At 43.9% G+C, this 9864-nt stretch overlaps 1 protein-coding gene across 1 annotated transcript; it reads left to right on the forward strand.

Annotated features, from left to right (window-relative positions):
- The first annotated feature begins 330 nt into the window (after positions 1-330).
- trim108 (tripartite motif containing 108) lies at positions 331-9044 on the forward strand. The gene is made up of 6 exons (XM_070443856.1): positions 331-945; positions 3809-3910; positions 4386-4613; positions 4712-4776; positions 7601-7716; positions 7942-9044. Exons 1-6 carry the CDS (start codon positions 508-510, stop codon positions 8505-8507), a joined length of 1515 nt encoding a protein of 504 aa, XP_070299957.1. The 5' UTR covers positions 331-507; the 3' UTR covers positions 8508-9044.
- The last annotated feature ends 820 nt before the right edge of the window (positions 9045-9864 follow it).

Raw genomic sequence — 9864 nt, forward strand, 5'->3', positions numbered from 1 at the left:
AAACCTGTTCAAGATCACTCCTTTTCACTTTAAAGATTGCTTATAGAAGTCTGTCTAATGCTGATCTACCCTACTTTAGCCTTTTTAGTAAGTGGATGGATTGGTGTAGTATGCTGACTGGCTTTATCTTGAGCCTCAATGGGATAAGCTTGTCCAGGAGGATAGCCTGGAGGGACACTACGGTATTGTGTTGCTTTAAAAAGTTGATAGGTAGCCTAGGAATGAACCAATAACCTGGCAGTGGCAACAGGTTTCTCTGTGGTTCCTCTCATATAAGACTAGTTAGGCCTGAACAGGTGGCCCCAACATGAACATTTCCAGTCCAGCTAGTTTTACAGGTGCGAGAGAATGTGTTGTGGACGTACGAACTCTGAACAAAGGGAATTGACAGTGAAACTTCAATGTCTTTCGTCACCTGTTGAACACTGAGGATCAAGACAGTGAGGTTTTCAAAGACAGAAAAACATTTAAATAAGGGTAAAGGTGTACCATAACTTTAATACAGATATGACGTCAGTCCTGTCCGAGCAGCTCCAGTGCCCAGTGTGTTTGTGCGTTTTCACCGACCCGGTGAGTCTACCGTGCGACCACACCTTCTGCCGCCCCTGCATCAGCGCTCACCTGTTGCAGAGCTCAGTGAAGAGCKAGAGCCGCWGCCCAGAGTGCCGCGGCCCTTTCAGCCAGAAGGATCTCCGGGCTCACCGTGTCTTGACCAATATGGCAGATGCGGCTCGAGAGGAGGAGGAGAGCGGCCTCGCAGCGAGGGGACCAGAGGCACCGCAGGGACGCACTGTAGCCTCAGAGCTGGTGTGTCCAGAGCATGACGAGAAGTTCAAGTTGTTCTGTGAGACAGACCAGAGGTTGGTGTGTGTGATCTGTAGAGATGGAGAAAAGCACCGGGGACACACGTTCACACCTGTGAAAGAGGCAGCAAAGATCAGTAAGGTGTGTAGGTCTGTGGCAGCACAGTTCTTTTTAAACCTCATAATTGTACTTATACTGCCGTGTGAACGTCTTAAATGGTAAGAGATGTWTATTATATAACTTTGCTTGCCTGTAGGTTTCCAAGTCTATATATGTTTAATTTCCTCAATCTGTTTAAATGTTCTATACAACAGTAAGTAACTTGATAAAACTTGCAAAATCTCTTTCTCTCTCTTAATCTCTTTCTTAATCTCTCTCTTTCAATCTTGCCCTATTTCTCTCTCTCTGTCATAAATATAATCTTTAAATCTGTAAACGCTGTTAAACCCATGCCAAAGTAGGCTACATGCCATGCATTCTCTCAGTCACAAGGAGTGTTGTGGTATGTATCTGTTCGAGAGCTCTGTTGGCTCTCTGGCCAGCATTCAATCAGATGTGCGTTGTAGACAAGGGCATTGTATACCGACAATGCACCTTTTAAAGTCAATTTCCCAGATGTTCACAGAGATCACATTCACAATAAACGCTGCCGATGTCGCCTCAAGCGGAAAATTATCTTTAGATGTCAAAGGTGGTGCATTGTAGACTATTCTGCTCCTCAAACCAGGCTCTCTGTATGTGTGATAAATAYAAAGGCATAAGCGACATAAGCAGRCACTTAGGGCCCSCYGCCGCTAGTGGTACCCCCAACTAGGGATGTTAACGGTTAACCGTTAAAGCCGCCGAAAATACATTTGACCAGTCAAGCTTATCGGTCTATAGGTTCATTTGCATAATTTAGTGGAATTAAATTGTCTCATTTGTATTTTCGTTAGTCGTCATGCATTTTATTTATCACACATARAGAGAGCCTAGTTTGAGGAGCGGAATAGCCTACCACCTGTCAGACAGCATGAGAGTAGCTCCTCAAAAAGCCTGTAGGCTACTGGAGTGAAACCTGCTTTTGTCAGCCCCCCAAAATAACAATTCTATATGTAATCATGTGTTAAAACTTGTGGCGACGATTAAAAAGTAGCCATTTCTATTTCTCAATCTCAACTCGTAAAGCGCGCCTCCCATTCACCATTTGGATGCATAGTCTATAGCCTGCCTACCGTTGACTATCAGCGCATCACCCACCACTTTGCAATGTGAGCTTGAGCCAGTAAAATTGTTTTAAACCTTTTTTTTATCCCTTCTTCTCCCCAATTGGTAGTTACAGTCTTGTCCCATTGCTGCAACTCCCGTACATACTCAGGGGAGGCGAAGATCGAGAGCAGTGCGTCCTCCAAAACACAAACCAGCCAAGCCGCTTCTTGACACAATGCCTGCTTAACCCAGAAGCCAGCCGCACCAATGTGTCAGAGGAAACACTGGCAACCGTGTCAGTGTGCATTGCGCCCGGCCCGCCACAGGAGTCGCTAGTGCACGGTGGGACAAGGACATCCCTGCTGGCCAAACCCTCCCTTAACATTCTGACCAGACCGCACGCACGTGTGCGTCTGCGTGCGCCATCTCACATTTGGATTTTGTCCCCCCACACCAGACGCTATCAGGACAGGCAGGTTGAAATATCAAACATTTTACCTGAAATGCACAAGGTCCTCTACTCCGACAATTAATCCACAGATAAAACGGTAAACCAAATTATTTTCTAGTCATCTCTCCTCCTTCAGATTTCTTCTTCTTATTTGGTCTTGATATGGCGGTTGGCAACCAACTGTAAGGTACATTACAACAACCGACTGGAGTGTGGACCTCAGTTCATCTTTCAATCACCCATGTGGGTATATTCTCCTAAAAACCAATGAGAAGATGGGAGAGGCAGGACTTGCAGCGTGTTGAAAGTCACAAATAGAACCAAGTTCTATTTTAGCTCCTGGCCACGCAGACACTCGCTGATGCGTGCGAGCAGTGTGGGTGCAATGATTGAATAACATGTACAGTATGTGTACATTTATTTTGCAACGCTCACGCAGGCGACGTGTCCGGTCTGGTCAGCATGTTAGACCACTGTGCCACTCGGGAGGCCGGGCTATAGCCTTTTTACTGTAAGATGATAGGCTCGCTATTGTTGCATGTTTCCATTAAGCTCTTAATGAAAAATGTCCGACCCTTGTATGCATGTGTAACCGATATGAAATGGCTAGCTAGTTCGCGGGGTATGCGCTAATAGCGTTTCAATCGGCGACGTCACTTGCTCTGAGACCTTGAAGGAGTTGTTCCACTTGCTCTGCAAGGGCCGCGGCTTTTGTGGCGCGATGGGTAACGATGCTTCGAGGGTGGCTGTTGTCGATGTGTGCGGAGGGTCCCTGGTTCAAGCCCGGCTAGGAGAGGGACAGAAGCTAAACTGTTACACATGCACAGTATCAGAGAGGAAGAGGCGAAGCGAGAGGTTCACTCTCGCCAAAATCTGTCCAAAATAAGTCCAATGTGTTTCTATGGGCTTATTTTGGGACTAATCTTGTCGCCTGCCTTCCCGCCTTGGGACGACTCCCATTGTTAGGGCGGAAACATAAGCATCTCGTCATTATATACATATCTCTGATAGTATTTTCTGTTGGTCACGTCATTTTACTGGTTGGACATTTTCTTACCGTTTGTTGACCGGTTAATGAGGGTCAGTTAGTCGGCAGAATACCGACCAGGCATGCAAGGTACGTGCCCAGAGGTCCTGACCTCCAGGGTGCCTCCATTGATATTGTTAGTCACTCTCACTCAGATATCATTAARATGGCATAAGTCACTGTAAAATATGTAGAATTGCAGGAAATTAGCTTTAAAACGGCAAAAATGTATCTCCGCCCCATTGCAAAATGAGTAGATTACATGACATGTTTTATTTTTAAAAATTGCTTGCTTGGTAGGGGGGCATTTGATTGAATCCTGGTCTCTGTGTTGTTAGAACGTTCTGAGGGGAGCTCTGGGGTTCCTGGTGAAAGAGAACCGTGAAATGGAAGGACTGKACCAACAGCAGGCCTCTGAGATCATCAAGACCAAGGWGAGGGCATCTCTTTCTCTCTCACTCACACCTACACATAGTACAGAAAACATGCAACACTGCATAGAACATGTAAATTATCAACCCAACCACGCTGATAGATTTAATCTTGCCCAAAACGAACTGAATTGATCTGGCAACTGGAGGGCTGCTGGGTTCACATCCTCAAGACATTCCCTTACCGTTGTGCCTTTGGGCAAGGCCCTTAACGCCACAACATACTCTCCATCCAGTGGCGTTGCACTGCAGCTTGACCCTGTGCTCGTCTCAACTGTATGTGTMYMGSGMGSMGMSMMGGGGGGGGGGGGGTGAGAACGGCGCAGAAGACACATTTCTGTTGGCTGTAACTAATGGACAATAAAGTTGTATTGTATGTGTTATTGTATTGAATAATTTACTAATCTGTGAATGTGACTTTAGTAAAGCTTGAAGAAAGTGGTGTGTCATACAGTCAAACATTTCCATCCCATCACAGGAGAAGTCTAAAAGCCTGTCGGCTCACATCTCCTCCTGTTTCGAGGAGCTGCACCAGTTCCTGAGGAGGAGGGAGGAGGAGTTGAAGGAGGAGCAGGAGAGMGAAGAGAAGAAAACTGTGGCGGCCATGCTGAAGAATGATTGTGTGATAGAGAACAGGCTGATGATTGGGAGGGAGATGGAAGTGACTCTGCAGTCTGCTCTGGAGATACCTAAGTCTGACCACTTTCTAGAGGTGAGAGGAGTCTCACAGAGTCTAGTTACTGGTTGTCTTGTGGTCTGCCTTTCATAATTAGTGATTTGATGCGTGTGTGTGTGTATGTGTGTTCACAGTGGTGGAGTGAAAGAGGCCTTCCTGTTATTGAGGGGATGAAGATGAAGGACACAGCCAAACCTAAGTGCAAAAACATTAAATATACACACGTGAATACAATGACATGAGCAAATATACTGTACCAGTCAAAAGTTTGGACACACCTACTCATTCAAGGGTTTTTCTTTATTTTTACTATTTTCTACAGTATAGAATAATAGTGTAGACATGAAAACTATGTAATAACATATGGAATCATGTAGTAACCCAAAAAGTGTTAATTAGGGCTAGGCCCCTTTTTTCTCCACTTCCTGTCTGAATGACGTGCCCAAAGTAAACTGCCTGTAGCTCAGACCCTTAAGCCAGGATAGGCATAGAATTAGTACCATTGGAAAGAAAACACATTGAAGTTTATGGAAACGTTAAAATAATGTAGGAGAATATAACACAATAGATATGGTAGGAGAAAGTCCAAAGAAAAAACAACCAGAATTTGTTTTTGAGAGAGACCATTCTCTTAGAATTGCAGAAGAAAGCTCATATTGAAAATTAGCTCCCTGAATGCAATTCCTATGGCTTCCACAGGGTATCAGCAGTCTATGTTCAAGGTTTCAGGCTTGTACCTTCAAAAACGAATAAGAAATATCAGTTTTAGTAGAGGGACACAGTCTTGGAAATTCGTGTTTGCGCGCGGCATGAAGACATTACACACCTGCTAAAATCGGTTTCCTATTAAACATACTTCTTTCTGAAATAAATATTATAGTTTGATGACATTTTAGGGTATCTGAGGAGTAAATACAAATGTATTTTGACTTGTTGAAACAAAGTTTAGGGGTAGATTTTCGGATTCCTTTCTCTGCAAGTTGAACGAGTGGATTACTCAAATCGATGGCGCCAACTAAACTGACTTTTTGGGATATAGAAGGACTTTATCTAACAAAACGACACTACATGATATAGCTGGGACCCATTGGATGACAAATCAGAGGAAGATTTTCAAAAAGTAAGTGAATATTTAATCGTTATTTGTGAACGTATGAAACCTGTGCCGGTGGAAAAATATTTTGATGTGGGGCGCCGTCCTCAAACAATCGCATGGCACGTTTTCGCTGTAATAGCTACTGTAAATCGGACAGTGCAGTTAGATTAACAAGAATTCAAGCTTTCAGTAGATATAAGACACTTATATGTACATAAATGTTTAAAATCCATAATATTTATGATTATTTATTTGAATTGCGGTCCCTCCAGCTCCATCGGAAGTTGTCCCGCTAGCGGGACTCCTATTCCTAAGAAGTTTTTAAACAAATCAAAATATATTTTAGATTCTTCAAAGTAGCCACCCTTTGCCTTGATGACAGCTTTTCACACTCTTGGCTTTCTCTCAACCAGCTTCATGAGGAATGCTTTTCCAAGGAGATCCCACATATGCTGAGCCCTTGTTGGCTGCTTTTCCTTCCCTCTGCAGTCCAACTCATCCCAAACCATCTCAATTGGGTTGTGGTCGAGTGATTGTGTAGGCCAGGTCATCTGATGCAGCACCATCACTCACCTTCCCGGTCAAATAGCCCTTACACAGCCTGGAGGTATATTCTGGGTCATTGTCCTGTTGAAAAACAAATGATAGTCCCACTAAGTGCAAACCAGATGGGATGGCGTATTGCTGCAGAATGCTGTGGTAGCCATGCTGGTTAGGTTTGCCTTGAATTCTAAATAAATCACTGACAGTGTCACCAGCAAAGCACCCCCACACCATCACACCTCCATGCTTCACGGTGGGAACCACACATGCGGAGATCATCTGTTCACCGACTCTGAATTTCACAACAAAGACACAGGGGTTGGAACCTAAAATCTCAAATTTGGTCTCATCAGACCAAAGGACAGATTTCCACCGGTCTCATGTCCATTGCTCATGTTTCTTGGCCCAAGCAAGTCTCTTCTTCTTATTGGTGTCCTTTAGTAGTGGTTTCTTTGCAGCAAATCGATCATGAAGTCCTGATTCACGCAGTCTCCTCTGAACAGTTGATGTTGAGTTGTTTCTGTTACTTGAACTCTGTGAAGCATTTATTTGGGCTGCAGTTTTAGGTGCAGTTAACTCTAATGAACTTATCCTCTGCAGCAGAGATAACTCGGGGTCTTCCTTTCCTGTGGCGGTCCTCATGACAACTAGTTTCATCATAGCACTTGATGGTTTTTGCGATGGCACTTGAAGAAACTTTGCAAGTTCCTGAAAGTTTCCTCATTGACTGACCTTCATGTCTTTAAGTAATAATGGACTGTCATTTCTCTTTGCTTTTTTGAGCTGTTTTTGCCATAATATGGACTTGGTCTTTTACCAAATACGGCTATGTTATGTATACCACCCCTTCCTTGTCACAACACAACTGATTGGCACAAACACATTAAGAAGGAAAGAAATTCCACAGATTAACTTTTAACAAGGCACACCTGCTAATTGAAATGCATTCCAGGTGACTACCTCATGAAGCTGGTTGAGAGAATGCCAAGAGTGTGCAAAGCTGTCATCAAGGCAAAGGGTGGCTACTTTGAAGAATCTCAAATATAAAATATATTTGGATCTGTTTTGTTTAACACTTTTTTGGTGACTACATGATTCCATATGTGTTATTTCCTCGTGTTCATGTCTACACTATTATTCTATAATGTAGAAAATAGTAAAAATAAAGAAAAACACTGGAATGAGTAGGTGTGTCCATACCTTTGACTGGTACTGTATGTATAGGTCCTGTATTGCCTTCTGAGAGATGTGTTGTGTCTTTTAGACCAATATGGCCACCAGTGTCCCTATGATGAAGTATTGCTTTGATAGGAAATGTTTGTTCCAGACAGTCTAACTCCAAAATTGTGAACTTTTTTGGTGGTTTCAACCCTGTCTGTCTCAGTTACAGGTCAAGGGTTAGAAGTCTGTCTGTGACCCCTGACTCTCTCAATCTCGGCCTCTACGAGACTCACCTGCCCTTCTGCATGTGGAAGGAGATGCTAAAGGTCGTCAAACCAGGTGAGAATGAGTACTGACTGAGGAAACCAGGTGAGAATGAAGACTGACTGGGGAAACCAGGTGAGAATGAGGACTGACTGAGGAAACCAGGTGAGAATGAGGACTGACTGAGGAAACCAGGTGAGAGTGAGGACTGACTGGGGAAACCAGGTGAGGAAGAGAACAGGGGGAAGTGTGTGTCTCTAACTCCATCTCTCTCTCTGTCTGTTGAACTCTTCCCCTCAGTTCCTGTGCGCCTCACCCTTAGCAGCAGTGATGATTCCTATTTAAAGGTATCAGAGGGTGGGGCCAGTGTCAGGCACGCAGACCAGGGCGGCTTCGGCTTCAAGTACTACCGTGACTACGCCGCCACCACCACCGTCGTCTCCACAGAAACCGTCCAAACAGGGCAGCACTACTGGGAAGTGGAGGTGGGGGGGAAGCTGGACTGGGGGGTGGGGCTGAAGGTGAAGGAAGATTCCGGCAAAGAGTCTGTCCTGTCTCCAGAGAGGGAGATAATGTTGCACCTGAAGCCTGAGAAGGGCCTGGTGTTCAGCCATGATGGTGTGGAGACGCCCCTGATGGCTGCTGGTGGTAACCCAGGTACTCAGGCTGAGGCCCAGGCCGGGCCTCGTAGGGTGGGGCTGTACCTAGACTGTGACAGGGAGAGGGTGTCCTTCTATGATGCAGACAGCATGGTTCTCCTCCACTCCTCATGGTGCAGCTTCATCTCCCCGTGTTCCTTATGCCTCTGCCCCGGGCCGTACATGGAGGGCCGCAACACTAACCCACTGACTGTCTGTTGGTACTGACCCAGCGGGCAAACTGGTTGCAATGACGTCATTATGATATATTTTTCTGACGTCATGGTCAGGTTTTGTTCACGTCTTTTTAGTAACCAGAAAAGGATGTATAAAATAGTACTTATTTTCATGATGTCTTCAGTTGGTAGTTATATAGTATAGTTATGTGGCATGTTCTAAACCAAAAAATAAATTTAAAAAGTTGTAATTTGGATAGAAGTCACATGCCAAATTTTGCTTGCTGGGGACCTGGCCCTAGTGTCCACTACCTTTCTTGATTATGTTGAGTATTTCAGGAACTATTTACTAGCTAGAATTATCAAATGATCAATTTTGAGTTCATCCTTTTCTAAAATCTTTTTTACATTTTTATTGTTGACGTTAGGGGCATATTCTGTTAATAACTGCTTTGTGGTGTCCTTTTTAAGTAATCTTACCATGTATTTGTTGGTGAAGGCAGGGTTATGCTTTGTGGACAAAAACCCTCCAGATAGAATTTGTGTCCCCCAAGTTTTGTTTCCCCATAAAAATAAATATATAAATCTGTTGCTGTGCCCTTGAGCAAGGTAACTTTACTTAACTCTAATTGCTCCAGGGGTGCTGTACAATGGCGACACTGGCCGTGACCCCACTCCCTGCGGGTGTCTCAGGGGGTGTTGGGATTTGCAAAAAACACATTTTCAATAAACACTTGTGTGTAACAAGATAAATATAAGCGACCCCAAATTATTATTAATTACCATGCCAATTTTGTGCTTCCAGGCCTGCCAGTAGTGCCCAATCTCACAATCTGAGGAGGGGGCGGAAGAACGTAATATTTAGTAGTTAAAATCAAACAATATATTATGACTTGGCACTGGTACCGCCTTCATTACCTTGTTTTTGACCGGGTTTTTTTTCTCACAGAGGGAAAACAGTCACTTTTACAGACAGCTAGCTACAGATTCTATGCTAGCTTTGTTTTATTTATTTATTTATTTAACCTTTATTTAACCAGGTAGGCAAATTGAGAACACGTTCTCATTTACAATTGCGACCTGGCCAAGATAAAGCAAAGCAGTTCGACACATACAACAACACATAGTTACACATGGAGTAAAACAAACATATAGTCAATAATACAGTGAAAAAAATAAGTCTATATACAATGTGAGCAAGTGAGGTGAGATAAGGGAGGTGAAGGCAAATTTTGTGACAAAACGGATGGCACTGTGATAGACTGCATCCAATTTATTGAGTAGGTTTTGGAGGCTATTTTGTAAATGACATCACCGAAGTCGAGGATTGGTAGGAATGGTCAGTTTTACAAGGGTATTTGGCAGCATGAGTAAAGGATGCTTTGTTGCGGAATAGGAAGCCAATTCTA

This window comes from Salvelinus sp. IW2-2015, linkage group LG6.1 (genome assembly GCF_002910315.2).
Source record: "Salvelinus sp. IW2-2015 linkage group LG6.1, ASM291031v2, whole genome shotgun sequence".
Taxonomy (NCBI): Eukaryota; Metazoa; Chordata; class Actinopteri; order Salmoniformes; family Salmonidae; genus Salvelinus; species Salvelinus sp. IW2-2015.